Source organism: Trematomus bernacchii, unplaced genomic scaffold (assembly GCF_902827165.1).
Source record: "Trematomus bernacchii unplaced genomic scaffold, fTreBer1.1, whole genome shotgun sequence".
NCBI lineage: Eukaryota > Metazoa > Chordata > Actinopteri > Perciformes > Nototheniidae > Trematomus > Trematomus bernacchii.
In genome coordinates, this window is record NW_022987790.1 from 1,144,146 (window position 1) to 1,161,825 (window position 17,680).

Consider the following 17,680-nt stretch of genomic DNA (forward strand, 5'->3'; position numbering starts at 1 on the left):
CCTTTATTTCACAGTGTTTTATTTAGTTAATCTTCAATTTTTGTTGTGCGCCGACAACTGTGTGAAATGTTTGTCAAGTTTCAGTTTTATTCACGTTCATGTTTGATGTTTAGTTTAGTTCTGGGGTTTCATTTTGATAGTCTGTCTTCCTCATGTGTTTGTCGCACATTTCCTCCCGTCGTCTGTTTCCCGGTGATTGTTTGTTTGCTTTGGAAACACAGTATGTTTGTGTGCTTTAAACCTGTGTCTGCATCCTTTTGAGTCCACACTTTCTACATCTGCGACACTTTTCCTGTAACAACGTACATTACGTCAGGTCATCATTGAAAATAAGAATTTGTTCTTAATTGATTTTCCTGGCTAAATGAAGGTTCTACTACTACTCCTCCCCTGTGGGACGAATAAAGGAATCTGATTATTATTAAGCGTTAATCAGAAGAGGTTGAGTGACTTCTGTTTTCCAAGATACTCCTGATTAAACCAGATTTGTTAAGAGTTGTGCCACAAGTTAAGTGTATATAAGAATAAGAGTGCATTTCAACACAGCACCTGATGAAGTAAATTATGTTTACATCCTTTGCAAAAATTAATTAAGAGCAGTTTTCTGACACATGAAAATAAATGACAGTGTCAACAGATGCCATTAAGAAGTTTCCTTCATTGATGTTTGACTGAGAAACCCAATTATTTCCCAAGGTGTAATTATAGATAACCTGAATCTAACACGAGCAGCATTCAAATGATCTGAGAATGAAATTAACTGCATTGTGCTTTACACAACCAATCATAATTAGAGTTAAACAAGAACTCGTCTAATGTTTGTTTTCTTTACCATAATAGAAGAAGTACCCTTTGTTTGATTCCTGTATTTAATGTCCCTCTATCCAATAAAAAAAAGAGACAGAACCGGTAAACAGAAGTCACGAGGATTTGCAGCTGGTTTTAAAAACATGTCATTCTGTCAGGTTAAAAGGTTTAAAGTCAAAGTGTGATTCCAGGTCCTGTAATTACCGCCAAGACGTTAACCATCTGTCTCGGGTGTTTGCAAAGACGTGCTTCTTGAGTTTATTCCTCAAAATGTGAGCATCAGTCCTCCAACATCATTCTTCCAGAGAGGCATATACAGTAGTGTGCAAAACAGGTTTAAATAATATATTTCTGAACTTTAAAAATGGACCAGGGACTGAGATCTAACACACCGGAGGCACAACAAACACAGCAATGTGAAGAGCATCGGAATATTTAGCATGAAAGATATTTGTTATAAAAACAACTGTTTGAAAGGTTTTCTAAAGGTCTTTTCAACAAAAATAACCGTTTAATGAGAAACTACAGAATATATAAAGAAAAGTGACCTGCACACTAATTTCCATTTCAAGACACATCCCTAGAGTCTACTTGCTAATGCTATGCTGAAAAAGTCAATCCAGTGACTCATATGCAAGCTGAAGAGATTTTAATGTTTTGTTCAACGACATAAATACCCCACAGGTTAATTAAAAACATTGGTTGCTAAGTGTCTAAATCAGACGACTGAATGTCATCACGCCCAACATTAGCCTCCTTTAGCTTAGCGGTGGTGACGTGAAGTCATGTGACCGTGCTGTAGTTCCTTTATAGCTCAACATTAGCCTCCTTTAGCTTAGCGGTGGTGACGTGAAGTCATGTGACTGTGCTGTAGTTCCTTTATAGCCCAACATTAGCCTCCTTTAGCTTAGCGGTGGTGACGTGAAGTCATGTGACCGTGCTGTAGTTCCTTTATAGCTCAACATTAGCCTCCTTTAGCTTAGCGGTGGTGACGTGAAGTCATGTGACCGTGCTGTAGTTCCTTTATAGCTCAACATTAGCCTCCTTTAGCTTAGCGGTGGTGACGTGAAGTCATGTGACCGTGCTGTAGTTCCTTTATAGCCCAGCATTAGCCACCTTTAGCTTAGCGGTGGTGACGTGAAGTCATGTGACCGTGCTGTAGTTCCTTTATAGCTCAACATTAGCCTCCTTTAGCTTAGCGGTGGTGACGTGAAGTCATGTGACCGTGCTGTAGTTCCTTTATAGCCCAACATTAGCCTCCTTTAGCTTAGCGGTGGTGACGTGAAGTCTTGTCAATTTAGCCAACTACCCTCAGAATAGATATTAAATCTATTCAAACTGCTTGATGTTCAGTATTAGATGATGTGATCCTTGAGGTTTTGTGAATCAAATCACATACAGAATAGGCGACTCCTTCTTTTTATGTGACTGTTTCAGCGCAGCCTCCCGGGTTCAGACTGTCACATGGGACACATGTCTCTTCTACATCAACATGTGTCCCCTCTTCTTCATGTCTCTTCTTCATCAACATGTGTCCCCTCTTCTTCATGTCTCTTCTACATCAACATGTGTCCCCTCTTCTTCATGTCTCTTCTTCATCAACATGTGTCCCCTCTTCTTCAGGTCCTCTTCTTCATCAACATGTTGTCCCCTCTTCTTCATGTCTCTTCTACAATCAACATGTGTCCCCTCTTCTTCATGTCTCTTCTTCATCAACATGTGTCCCCTCTTCTTCATGTCTCTTCTACATCAACATGTGTCCCCTCTTCTTCATGTCTCTTCTACATCAACATGTGTCCCCTCTTCTTCATGTCTCTCCTCTTCTATCAACATGTGTCCCCTCTTCTTCATGTCTCTTCTTACATCAACATGTGTCCCCTCTTCTTCATTCTCTTCTTACATCAACATGTGTCCCCTCTTCTTCATGTCTCTTCTACATCAAACATGTGTCCCCTCTTCTTCATGTCTCTTCTTACATCAACATGTGTCCCCTCTTCTTCATGTCTCTTCTTACATCAACATGTGTCCCCTCTTCTTCATGTCTCTTCTACATCAACATGTGTCCCCTCTTCTTCATGTCTCTTCTTCATCAACATGTGTCCCCTCTTCTTCATGTCTCTTCTACATCAACATGTGTCCCCTCTTCTTCATGTCTCTTCTACATCAACATGTGTCCCCTCTTCTTCATGTCTCTTCTTCATCAACATGTGTCCCCTCTTCTTCATGTCTCTTCTACATCAACATGTGTCCCCTCTTCTCATCAACATGTGTCCCCTCTTCTTCATGTCTCTTCTTCATCAACATGTGTCCCCTCTTCTTCATGTCTCTTCTACATCAACATGTGTCCCCTCTTCTTCATGTCTCTTCTTCATCAACATGTGTCCCCTCTTCTTCATGTCTCTTCTTCATCAACATGTGTCCCCTCTTCTTCATGTCTCTTCTTCAGAGGGGGATTATGGGATGCTGCAATGATCTGTTTGGTGTTTCAGCCAATCAGAGACAGGCTCTGAGTATATCTGAGAGCTGTGATATATTGTTGAAGAAGAGGATGATAGGGGGCCTTTAAACACAAATGGGAGGCAGCAGAGGATCTGAATGGATGTGATTTTACAGTAATGACCTGCAGTCAGACTTCAGAGGGAGCTGAGGATCATGGGAATCTAACAGAGAGTCGGATGAGAGGTTCTTATTTTCTGAGAAACACGGCAGAGTGTAATGTCACTTTCAAGAGGAGGTAATGTTAGGAAAGATGGGATGACACTTCACTGCATCTGATTCAGAAGCAATGAGGCTTCAGATATGAGAAAACACGACATGATGAGCTGCAAATCTGCTGTTCAAGTCTTTCCAAGAAACCAAAACAGCTGGATGAGATTGATTAAAGATGGAGGAACAACTTCACAACTCGCAGATCTTTAACCACCCCATAATGTAATGGTTGTTCTGATGGTTGCAACAAATGAAATGCTATGTTTTTCCTGGGTTTATCTCATGTAGAGCGGCCATTTGTGACTCTAGACTCGACTCTGTTCTACACTGTCATGCCTGTAAAGCTGTACTTGAGCTAAATGCTAATAGTTAGCATGTTGGAATTCTAATGTAAGATTTTCTGCCGCTATGAGTTTGTTTCCAGTGAGAAATAGAAAGTCAAAGTTTTATTTTTATTTTAAATGACGGAGAAACGTAGGTATTTCAAGCCAAACTGTGATTTTGATGTAACGAGCAGCCATTCACTTGTTTTTGGATGAATACCTAACTTACGAACACTACTAACTACTAACAAACTTTAACCTAGATTTACCAAGTTGTTACGTATCTGATGTAGAGCGGCCATTTTAGTCACATTGTCATTCTTGTAAAGCTGTACTTGAGCTAAATGCTAATAGTTAGCATGTTGGAATTCATCTTTTATCCTAACGTAAGATTTTCTTCTTCTCTCAGGGATTGTGATGTTTGGTTATTGTATTTTCTTGTCTTGTGTCTTGATATTTGTTCTTGTTGATGCTACAAATGGAGCTGCTGTGATGCAAGATACATTTCAGACTTGATCCGACCATAAAAGTATTATCGTATCGTATCAGAGTCCAGTATGTTTGTACGACACAGGAATAAACTGATTCGGATTTAAATGAAATAACAGAATTGATTCAACATAAAACCTGCTGCCTGTACAACCCAGTCTCACAGCATTTCGTGTTATAGTCACAAAATGAATTTAATCTATTGATTCATGTTCACCAACACGATTTTCCCCTTTTTTTCGTGTCACACAGAACGACTTTTAAAAGCAATGTATTTCTATTGGTAGTATGTTTCGTGCCTGCACCACGTCGTTTTGTCCGGTCGGGTCATGGAAGCTATGTGGTTCATAAAAACATTTTCTTACTCAATATCTTACCCTAAGCCTAACCCTATCCATTTCTTTTTAAATTGTATAATACTGAATACAGAATACTGAAATCTGTATTTAAAAAAAAAAAAATTCCTTCTAATTTGTTATTATTTGGTGCAGGCACGAAACATACTACCAATGGAAATACATTGCTTCTAAAAATCGTTCTGTGTCAGAATACTTAAATCTGTATTTTTTTAATCTGTTTTTCCTTCTAATTTGTTATTATTTACATTGCTTTTAAAATCGTTCTGTGTGACACGAAAAAAATGGCGAAATCGTGTTGGTGAACACGAATCAATAGATTAATTTCGTGACTATAACACGTAATGCCGTGAGACTGTGTTGGCCTGTATTACCCACAATGCCTAACAGTTCTCTTGCTAATAACAGCTAATGCTAAACCTCAATTACGACTGATTCCTTAATAAAATACTAGTTCAAAAATAGACAAAAACACACCTTGTTTGAGTAAAAATTGTGAAACGACAACTCATGGTTCCTTGTTGACGCTTGATACCTAAAAAATATATAATTCAAGCACAATGAGGCGCCCTTATTTTCAATCTGCTGCTCTTTATTCTAATAAATGAGATGAACCCACAGTCTGGACTCCATATAGGAATCAGTTCATCAGTGATTACTTTTCTTTCTAATCCCCCGCTCTCGTTACCTGCAGTCTAACGAGCCGTTAGCGTTAGCTCTGATTAAGCGATAAGGAGAAACAAGGCTCTGATGGATTTACCTGTCGATACCTCTCTGTTCTCAAAGCGTCTCATTTACATTTCAAAGAGAGGAAGTGGTGTCGTTAACAGTTAGATCCGTTTTCATCTCGAACGCCAATTGATTATCTTTTGTTTTACACTTACACCATTTTTTTAAATACAACCGCAGAACAAACGGACGTCTGAGCGAACAAAGACACACTGATTGGAAAAGCATTTGTGACAAGGTTGTAAAAAATAGTATTTTCTTTGTGTTTCAAGGGGTCATTTCCTGGTCCTTGAATGCACCACGGAGGTATTTAACGTAACAGCCTTTGTAGTGCATAATCAGAGCGTATATATGCAGGTGTTCAATGTGGAAGATACGCTATGTTTGCACAAGCAGGTGTTAGCACTACTTTGGTTCTTTAACAAAGTCTCTAGATGTTTAGGCATTTATGATTCAAGTACATAAAATATAAGGATAAGGTTTCTTTTACAACTACCAAACACCACAGTGAAGTTTAAAAATGCAGAATATTTATGTTCCATTTTTAAGTTTTAGGACTATATGAGCTCTAAGTATCAAAAACTCCAGCTTTGGATGAACTGTCTGATAGGTCTTTGAATGCATCTTTGAGCAGTGGCGAGCCGTCAGGGCCCTCTAGGCCCTCTGTGAGGGCCTAAGATATTCCAAAAAATAATATTTAAAAACATTTTAAAAATATATATTTTTTTTAAATATATATTTTTTTAATATTATTTTTGTTATATTTTTCATTAGTTTTACCGAAAAAAAACTTGATTTAATTGTATTTAAAATAACATTTCCAAAGAAATAAATCCTTCAAATCTGCCTTTCTGGCATGAAAGAAGCTCGTCTGGCCCTCTCTGGATTCACATTCACGTAATAACTTTTTCTTTTTTTCGAGGGAAGGGGTGGGGGTCAGAGGGCCTAGGTATAAAGCTCACGGCTCGCCACTGTCTTTGAGATATGTAAGGTTAGAGCCTATATATATATAATTAGAGCCTATATATGCAGGCGTTCAATGTGGAAAACATGCTATAAATATCTGATTCACTCCAAGCAGGTGTTAGCACTACTTTGATTATTTTAAGTCTCTAGATGTTTAGGAATGTATGATTCAATCAATTACATAAAATATAAGGATAAGGTTTATTCTACAACTACCAAACACCACAGTGAAGTTTAAAAATGTGTATATTTATTTGAGATGTTTAAGTTTTAGGACAAGACATCATTAAACCGGTTACAACAGGTCCAACATGCTGCAGCCAGATTGATCACTCGGTCCAAAATCACTCCGATCCTTTCCGCCCTGCCCTGGCTCCCTCTCCATCTCAGAACCCAATTCAAAGTATTGGTCTTCACATATAGAGCTGTCCATGGCCAAGCCCCCGCCTACATTAACGACCTGATCCACCCTCACAGCACAACCCGGGCCCTGAGGTCCTCTGAGCAAGACCTCCTAAGGGTGCCCCGAACCAGGCTAAAGACTAAGGGGGACCGTGCCTTTGAGGCAGTGGTCCCAAGGCTTTGGAACGAACTCCCCCAGAAACTGAGACCCTCTGCCTCAGTAGAGATTTTTAAGGGGCAGTTAAAGACCCACCTCTTCCGACAGGCCTTTGGGTCGCCGGAGGAGGAGGAGAGTTAGTAGCTGTCTTTCATTGGGGTTTTATCCTATGTGTTACCTGCTGTGTTTTATTCTACATTTTATAGATGTACTTTGAATTGTGTCCTGTGTACTGTAAAGCACTTTGTACATCCGTGTTGAGAAGGGTGCTATATAAATAAAGTTTGACTTACTTACTTACTTATATGAGCTCTAAGTATCAAAAATTCCAACTTTGGTTAAACTGTCTGATAGGTCTTTGAATGCATCATTGAGATATTTAATGTACAGCATTTCTCCTCCATAATTGGAGCCTATATGCGGTTTGAATGTGGAAAAACTCGCTTTAAGTCGCTGATAGACTGAAGTTTTAGGACTATATGAGCTCTAAGTATGGAAAACTCCAACTTTGGATGAACTGTCTGATCGGTCTTTGAATGCATCTTTGAGATATATTAAAGGGGACCTATCATGCAAAATGCACTTGTGTACGTCTTTTCTACATGAATGTGTCCCCGGTGTTCCAGGGAACTCACCAAGTGTCAGAAAACACAACCCTCTCTATTTTCCTCCATACCCAAATCTCTAAAAAAGGGGCTGCAACGGATCTGATAAAAACTGATCCAGATTTGAACACTGTCCTGACGTCAGGACGGTGGCGCTACGGCTATTGGGCCAACTCCACCAATCAGGAGGAGACAGCCACGGACATTGCCGTTCCAAAGCGCTGGAGACGCTGTAGTACATATGCCAGGCCTCTAGGTGGTGCTGTTCTCACAGAATCTGCCCTTGCTAAAACAGAGCTAGAAATTGTCAAATTGAGCGAAATGAGGCATGGCTAAAATGCATGATCTGTTTGGTATTTTGAAAAAAAAAAAGTTTAAATATGCCTTAGGAAAACCCGCTAGAAATGGCTGATATTGTTCTTTACCTTTGCACAAGCAGGTGCTAGCACTTACAAATATTTCCACCTTGATTCTTTACCAAGTTTGTAGATTTTAGGGCGTTTATGATCAACACATACATCATTTCTTTAGTCATAATGAATAAATCTCAGTAACAAGAGTGTCACCAGATGTGTTTACAATTATAATATTATTTTTCTGTGAGGTTAAAATGCTCTTATAAACATCCTGGTTCCCCTTATTATGTATTACACTGGAACCCTTTTGCATCTTAAAAACACAACTAAACACTTTTGGTCCCAATTTATTTTTCAGTTTTGGGTAAAAATAGAGGTTTATGCATCTTTGACTTTTAATTAATGCTATTTTTAATATCTAAAACCAAACTGTGGATACGTTTATGAAACTAAAACATCTGCTAACAAACTCCTGCAGTATAATCATCTTTATTAAGTCATTCTCTGGCTATTTGTTGTGTCATTTATTTATAAAACCCAGTGAGCAGCGCGGCTCATTTTCCCTTTTTCTTGTTCATTTACTGTAGCTCCAGTTATTCTCATTACTGGTTAATCTGCTGATTATTTGCTCAATTTAAAAAGTGAAAGGTGCTAATTATAATTCATCAAGTTCATTTTGGTTTGAATTGCTTGTTTTCTTTATTCATCGGAGCAAAAACAGCAAAAGTCATTTAAACCGAACAAGACGTTTTAAAAGCAGGAGGCAGAACATTAAGTTGAGATATTTCCTTAAATTAAAATGATGTTTAGTAATTGCTAATAAAGCTTTGTGAAAGCACCATTAATGCTAATCTTTTAGGGTTTTCTCAGAGCTGTTGTTCATTTGTATCTCATTTCTAGGGAGATTGTGGATGAATTTAGTCGATAAATCGGTTTTGAGTCAATTAGCATGTAGCTTTTATTTGATAATGAATATTATAAGACATTTTGCATGACAATTAGGAGAAAGACTACAATATTTAGTCAATTTTCAGAGTTTGGTGGCTTTGAAGACATGTTTCAACATATTTATGGTCCAGTGTATTCACTAAATCACATGAGAACCCAACCTTGTTCACTTAAAGGGGACCTATCATGCAAAATGCACTTTTGTACGTCTTTTATACATGAATATGTGTCCCCGGTGTTCCAGGGAACTCACCAAGTGTCAGAAAACACAACCCTCTCTATTTTCCTCCATACCCAAATCTCTAAAAAAGGGGCTGCAACGGATCTGATAAAAACTGATCCAGATTTGAACACTGTCCTGACGTCAGGACGGTGGCGCTACGGCTATTGGGCCAACTCCACCAATCAGGAGGAGACAGCCACGGCCATTGCCGTTCGAAAGCGCTGGAGACGCTGTAGTACATATGCCAGGCCTGTAGGTGGTGCTGTTCTCACTGAATCAGCTCTTGCTAAAACAGAGCTAGAAATTGTCAAATTGAGCGAAATGAGGCATGGCTAAAATGCATGATCTGTTTGGTATTTTGAAAAAAAAAAGTATAAATATACCTTATATAGGTATGGTCCTACACTATATTATTCAAATATAGCATGATAGTTCCACTTTAAACGTATGAAGAAGAATTCTCGATGCATTTTTCCCAGCTTGCATCCTGCAGGAAATCAAACGTTCACTTGTGTTTTATTGGACTCTCTGCTATCTACAGTTTGTCCTGTGGAAATAACCCTTATTGTTTCAGGTGGTTTTATGGATGCTTCTAAACCAAACTGAGAGGACGACCTTCAGGCTTTATTCTGGAGTTCAAATGTTCTTTAAATCAAACACAGCTTATGTTGTGGACTCGACATCGTGCAACACAAACTAAATCTGTGAAGCAATGTGTAGACGACAGGACACCAAACATACTGAGGCTTCATTTCCAGCTGATTCTGACCCACAGCAGTGTCTCCACATTGACTTTGAATAAAACGCATTCAAAAGCCAGATGACTTCAAGAGCATTTCCGTTTGTTTATGTTGTGAAATGAAGCCAGAAAAAGGCCCTTATCTGGGATAAAAACGCGAGCTGAGAGGCTTCTCCGGAGGCTCTGTCTCTGCTGGAGGTGAAACTGAAATGAGTGGGTGATAAAAAGCTCTGCTGTGATGAATCCCCCAAATACTGCCATCTCCACAGCACATTCAGACACTTTAAAGGTTGTTTGTAAATCATATTCCCTATTTATTACGTCTTCAGTATCGATCTGCATGTGTTTTCAGAGCGACTGACGGATGACAGCAGGTGCAAACGGTGTTATTCAGATCCTGTTTTAATGCCAGTCCTTTAAAAAAAACTCTGCTTTCTATCAAAGTCATCATTTAAATAATTACACTGTGAGGTTTTAATTAGGAACAACTGTTCAGAGTCCCTCGAGTCGCTCGTTCTCAGCTTTCTGGCAGAAAGACAGAGTTTCTGATCAAACAGGTTTCTTGTTTTTCTTGATAAATGTGCTGCTTTAATTTCAGAAGAACAATGAGAGCACTGTGTAGCGTCTTGTTGCGTCTAATGGCAGCTTTTTCATCAGGGTAATTCAACTATATTATTCCCAATCAGCCCAAAACCTTATTCATCCTGGGGGGAAAACATTCATAAATTGAAAAATAAAATACACAATCTCTATACAAACATGAAAAGTAAGGAAACAAATTAGATAAAATATGATAGTAAATACAATTTTTTTTTAAGTCCTATAAAAAAAGAAAAAGTCTTATAAAATGTCCGACAAAAAGATAACACAAAAATGTAAATAAAATGTGATGTTACTAAATTCTAAATTGCAACTTATCAAAAACATGCAATTTGATGCAACTTTATTTCACACCGGACGCAATGAGAATATTCGCTTCGCTCTAATCGCTCCTATCGCATCGCTCTAAACGCTGGAGTTTCACCGCGGCTGCCAGCTGTGTTTACTCGCATCATTCAAACAAGACGCGCTGGCTCGGGAGCTACAACTACAACAAATGAACATATTTTACCGTGATTTAATTGTAATACACGTTTCTAAATGATGAAGTAACAACATACTGATACCGGTTAGTAAAAACCATGAATTAATGCTTTGTCAAGTCTGCAGACAGACGGCAGGCGAAAAACCTTTTAAAATGCGTGTTTTCTAAATGGAGATTGGCTAAGCTAACGCAGTATATGCTCCGACCGTCCACACTCACAACAACGGCCTATACAGACATAAATAAAGCAGCGACTGTATTCTCCATGACACAGGCAGTCTGTGGTTTGTACTTGTTTAACTTTTGTCTAGTTTCTGAACAGATATGAGGAGCTGTGAGCTCTGAGTGCTAACAGCTAACGGCTGATGTTTTGGTTTTCTGGTTCAACGTCAGGCTGAGATCCTCACCGCTGATTGGCTACCGCAAGATCGCGTCACGCAAATTTGACGCTCGAGTTGAAACTATTGAACTCGAGCGGTTGTCGCCTCAATCGCGCCGCGGCATTCGCGTCCACCGCTTCATGCTCACCGTCGGAGCGAATTCGCGTCTGTCCGCGTCTCTGCATTGACTTTACATGTAATCGCGCCGCCCCCAAACATCGCATCGCGTCCGGTGTGAACGCAGCATTAGTGATTTTCATGATATAAAAACATTGGTTAACCATTAGGCCGACTTATTGATAGAAGTCTGAAGTTGTAAGGTTGTTACTGTCTTTACAAAGGCTTTTTTAGCTGCAAAATAAAAAAAAATAACATGAGACTTCTATCAGCCTTATTGGTCGAAATCACAATTAAAATAGGACAATCAGCTTCATATTTGACACATGCTGTCTTACCTCATTCACGAACACCCAGTGACTGTCTTTGGAGGCCAGGTTGGTCTCCACCGCCTGCAGAGAGACAGACAGACAGAGAGACAGAGAGACAGACAGGTTAATAAGACGCTCTGCAGATCGTTTACTCTCAGAACATGATTTGGTGTTTGCTGCTTCGACTCTTTGTTCCCTCTCGTGTTTCCTCTTTGTCTGACGCTGAAGGACTCCAAAGAGGCCAGGTTGGTTTCATAAGGGTTAATGAGACGCTCTGCAGATCGTTTACTCTCAGAACATGATGAAGTATTTGCTGCTTCGTCTCTTTGTCTGACGAGGGTTTGAAAAGTTCACCTCCCTGAAAAACAAGCTGTTCCTGTGATCGGTCGTCCCGCCAACATGTCGAGCAACAAAAGCTTTCTGCACTCATAAAGCGCCCGAGGCTCGTCTGCCGTAGACAGATGATACTAATAACATGCAGCGCTGGACAGATGATACAAGATCGCACGTTCAACGCTTTATTCTCCACACAAACTGAGAGGAGACTGGACAACGGGAAGCCATCATGATGAATATTGATGATAGGAGACGAAGTATAAGAGACGTTTTGACTTTAAAGAGTTTTAGGAGGCCAACACAACAACAGATATGCAAAACAGTGACAGAGAGAAACTGCACAGAGAAACACAATGAAGACAAAAACAGACATGAGACAATACTTTACAACAAAGAGACAAAAAGCAGCTACAGAGAGACACTAAAGGACTACAGAGAGACACTAAAGGACTACAGAGAGACACTAGAGGACTACAGAGAGACACTAGAGGACTACAGAGAGACACTAAAGGACTACAAAGAGACACTAGAGGACTACAGAGAGACACTAGAGGACTACAGAGAGACACTAGAGGACTACAGAGAGACACTAAAGGACTACAGAGAGACACTAAAGGACTACAAAGAGACACTAAAGGACTACAAAGAGACACTAAAGGACTACAGAGAGACACTAGAGGACTACAGAGAGACACTAGAGGACTACAGAGAGACACTAGAGGACTACAAAGAGACACTAGAGGACTACAGAGAGACACTAGAGGACTACAGAGAGACACTAGAGGACTACAGAGAGACACTAAAGGACTACAGAGAGACACTAAAGGACTACAAAGAGACACTAAAGGACTACAAAGAGACACTAAAGGACTACAGAGAGACACTAGAGGACTACAGAGAGACACTAGAGGACTACAGAGAGACACTAGAGGACTACAAAGAGACACTAGAGGACTACAGAGAGACACTAGAGGACTACAGAGAGACACTAAAGGACTACAGAGAGACACTAGAGGACTACAGAGAGACACTAAAGGACTACAGAGAGACACTAAAGGACTACAGAGAGACACTAAAGGACTACAGAGAGACACTAAAGGACTACAGAGAGACACTAAAGGACTACAGAGAGACACTAGAGGACTACAGAGAGACACTAAAGGACTACAGAGAGACACTAGAGGACTACAGAGAGACACTAAAGGACTACAAAGAGACACTAAAGGACTACAGAGAGACACTAAAGGACTACAGAGAGACACTAAAGGACTACAGAGAGACACTAAAGGACTACAGAGAGACACTAAAGGACTACAGAGAGACACTAAAGGACTACAGAGAGACACTAGAGGACTACAGAGAGACACTAGAGGACTACAGAGAGACACTAAAGGACTACAAAGAGACACTAGAGGACTACAGAGAGACACTAGAGGACTACAGAGAGACACTAGAGGACTACAGAGAGACATTAAAGGACTACAGAGAGACACTAGAGGACTACAGAGAGACACTAAAGGACTACAAAGAGACACTAAAGGACTACAGAGAGACACTAGAGGACTACAGAGAGACACTAAAGGACTACAGAGAGACACTAGAGGACTACAGAGAGACACTAAAGGACTACAGAGAGACACTAAAGGACTACAGAGAGACACTAGAGGACTACAGAGAGACACTAGAGGACTACAGAGAGACACTAGAGGACTACAGAGAGACACTAGAGGACTACAGAGAGACACTAAAGGACTACAGAGAGACACTAGAGGACTACAGAGAGACACTAAAGGACTACAAAGAGACACTAGAGGACTACAAAGAGACACTAAAGGACTACAGAGAGACACTAAAGGACTACAGAGAGACACTAAAGGACTACAGAGAGACACTAGAGGACTACAGAGAGACACTAAAGGACTACAGAGAGACACTAAAGGACTACAGAGAGACACTAAAGGACTACAGAGAGACACTAGAGGACTACAGAGAGACACTAAAGGACTACAGAGAGACACTAAAGGACTACAGAGAGACACTAAAGGACTACAAAGAGACACTGAAGGACTACAGAGAGACACTAGAGGACTACAAAGAGACACTAGAGGACTACAGAGAGACACTAAAGGACTACAGAGAGACACTAAAGGACTACAGAGAGACACTAAAGGACTACAGAGAGACACTAGAGGACTACAGAGAGACACTAAAGGACTACAGAGAGACACTAAAGGACTACAGAGAGACACTAAAGGACTACAAAGAGACACTGAAGGACTACAGAGAGACACTGAAGGACTACAAAGAGACACTGAAGGACTACAGAGAGACACTAAAGGACTACAGAGAGACACTAAAGGACTACAGAGAGACACTAGAGGACTACAAAGAGACACTAAAGGACTACAGAGAGACACTAAAGGACTACAGAGAGACACTAAAGGACTACAGAGAGACACTAAAGGACTACAGAGAGACACTAGAGGACTACAGAGAGACACTAAAGGACTACAGAGAGACACTAAAGGACTACAGAGAGACACTAAAGGACTACAGAGAGACACTAAAGGACTACAGAGAGACACTAAAGAACTACAGAGAGACACTAAAGGACTACAGAGAGACACTAAAGGACTACAGAGAGACACTAAAGGACTACAGAGAGACACTAGAGGACTACAAAGAGACACTAAAGGACTACAAAGAGACACTAAAGGACTACAGAGAGACACTAAAGGACTACAGAGAGACACTAAAGGACTACAGAGAGACACTGAAGGACTACAGAGAGACACTAGAGGACTACAAAGAGACACTAAAGGACTACAAAGAGACACTAAAGGACTACAGAGAGACACATAATGACAATCGATTGTACAGTACTGTATATCAGGCCACACTCCTTCCTTCAAATTATAAATATATTCACTGTTGACAGAACAAGTCAAAGGTCATTGATCAACCCAACAGGCTTTAATCAAAGTGTGAGTGTTAACGAGTTCCATCAGAAACTACAGAGCAGCTGCTGGGCGCTTTCATGGGAAGAAAACAATCCTGGATTCATGTTTATTTAAAACAATCAGCTTTAATGTTCTCCGCCTGTGTGTCCACGTTTCTAAATCATGATACATGTGTGTGTGAACATGTGTGTGTGAACATGTGTGTGTGAACATGTGTGTGTGAACATGTGTGTGTGTGAACATGTGTGTGTGAACATGTGTGTGTGAACATGTGTGTGTGAACATGTGTGTGTGAACATGTGTGTGTGTGAACATGTGTGTGTGAAGCATGTGTGTGTGAACATGTGTGTGTGAACATGTGTGTGTGAAGCATGTGTGTGTGAACATGTGTGTGTGTGAACATGTGTGTGTGTGAACATGTGTGTGTGTGAACATGTGTGTGTGAACATGTGTGTGTGAACATGTGTGTGTGAACATGTGTGTGTGAAGCATGTGGAGCTGAAATTAACAACGTAACTCATCAACTCATCATCATCTGAAGCTGTGTGGAGACAACAACAATTAAACAAGATGTATGAGAACAGACAGCAGGGAACATATGGTACACACACACACACACACACACACACACACACACACACACACACACACACACACACACACGTTAACTCAGTGTTAAGGCCACCGCATCGCTCTGCTAACAAACTTCACATGTTTTCTTCTTCTTCTTGGATATCTTACACCTGTCATCATAACCTAACTGCAGGAACACACACACACACACACAGACACGCACGCACACACACACACACACACACACACACACACACACACACACACACACACTACACACACACACACACACACACCACAACACACACACACACAACACACACACACACACACACACACACAACACACACACACACAACACACACACACACACACACACACACCACACACACATGCCCCTTTCACACCGGCGCTTTTCCAGCTCCTGCTGGGAGCTAGAGCCTGAAAAGCGCCGGTTTTTCCTGTTCACACCGCAGCGGCGGCGCGTCATAGCTCCGGAATGCGGTTCACTTCCAGCTCCAAAAAATTGTCGGTCCAGAGGCAAGAGCTTCGGAGCTATGACGCGGCGTCGCTTACGTCTCTTACGTCGAGGCGTGCAGGAAACCTTACTTTGACCATCCGTTCGCTGTTATTGATCATTGTGGAGATACATGGGCTGTACAGGTTGTCATGTCCGACTATCAGAAGTAGAATCATAATGAAAAATACGCCGGGTAAAATGTTGCCTGTAGAAAACGGCCTTAGCAAGTAGTCAGTTTAGCTTCGGTTGCTATGCTAACATCACCCATGTTATACCAGAGAAACTTCCATAACAGCGTTGTGATGCCAAACAGCGTCAATTCAGACTGACACACATTCACTTAAGGGGAACTGGGGATATGTATCAGCTGCTTGTGTGACAGTCAGACAGTGAATACTTTAGAGCCGTGTGAGCTAACCCGGAGCTAACGGGAGAATAAACTCCCGTGGAAGTGCAGCCAGCACTGCAGCGGTCGGTAAATGCCGCTGAAACACATTAATAAACAATGAACCACGGCACTCTGGAGAAAAGTATAAGGTTGGAGAAGTCGTTATTTAATTTAATCTGGCTTCGTATGATTAAAAGCAACACGACCCGACGCAGTCCCCGGCCCGTTGTTGTTGTGGGAGAAAATCAGCGACGTAAACTGTGACGTCATGACGCAGCAGCGGCAGCTCTGGGCAGTGTGAACAGAGCGGGAGCTGAAAAGGGAAACGGGAGCTGAACCAGAAAAGCTCTCGCGAGGAGCTAGAAAGTGAAAAGCGCCGGTGTGAAAGCCGCATCACACACACACTCTCGAGACAGAGCTCTCGTGTAATTTTAAATAACATTATCATGCAGCTCCATTTCCTTCTGGTTGATGTTCTGCTTCTGTGGGCAGAGACATTGGTTTTATTTAACAATTATATGTCCGCCCTGCAGGCACGAACATGTGTATTGTTGCTTTTAATGATCAGTGTGTGTGTGTGTGTGTGTGTGTGTGTGTGAGGAGCAGGAGACAGGAACAAATCCTTACAAGAAAATAAGAGAATCAACACGTATTGAGTGTGTTCAGACACAACTAGCAGAACTTATGGACCTTGTTATTTCCTGCAGATGTAAAATATATAAATGGAATATATTTTATGACTGCAACTCTACTTTACACCCTGTGTGAAGCAACATCAGGAGTGTGTGCAATCTCAAAACACAGAGAGAGACTTCCTCTGAAAACACAGACTCCTTTTGTGATATTTTGAATCCAACATTATGAACACACATTGTTATAATGACGTCTGTGACCATAGAGAGGCTGTGTGAATCAAAAGAGTTTGATTCAATAGCTCCAGTTTCCAGTCTTTATCTTAAGAAGGTAATGTACACAAATATACGTTATTGAGCTTTAGGGGACACTTCACATGTTAGCGGACGTTAGCGCTCCAGATTTCAGGAGTTTTTGCTAAAACGGACAAAATTAAGACTCGGAACAAAGTCCATTTCTTCAGATTTGTCCGTCACAAAGAAAATGTGTTCCTCTGTGCTCACTGATAACCAAAGCTACATGCTGCATTCATGAACAATCAGAAATATGAGTTCTCCAATTGGTTAAAT

The 17,680-nt window shown here is 40.7% G+C and overlaps 1 protein-coding gene across 1 annotated transcript in view; it reads right to left on the reverse strand.

Annotated features, from left to right (window-relative positions):
* Positions 1-17,680, reverse strand: part of LOC117497652 (glutamate receptor ionotropic, delta-1-like) — a 224,509-nt gene that overhangs the window by 82,627 nt on the left and 124,202 nt on the right. The window contains exon 3 of the mRNA XM_034149650.1: positions 11,729-11,782. Coding sequence (XP_034005541.1) covers positions 11,729-11,782 — 54 coding nt within the window. The remainder of the gene's footprint in view (positions 1-11,728; positions 11,783-17,680) is intronic.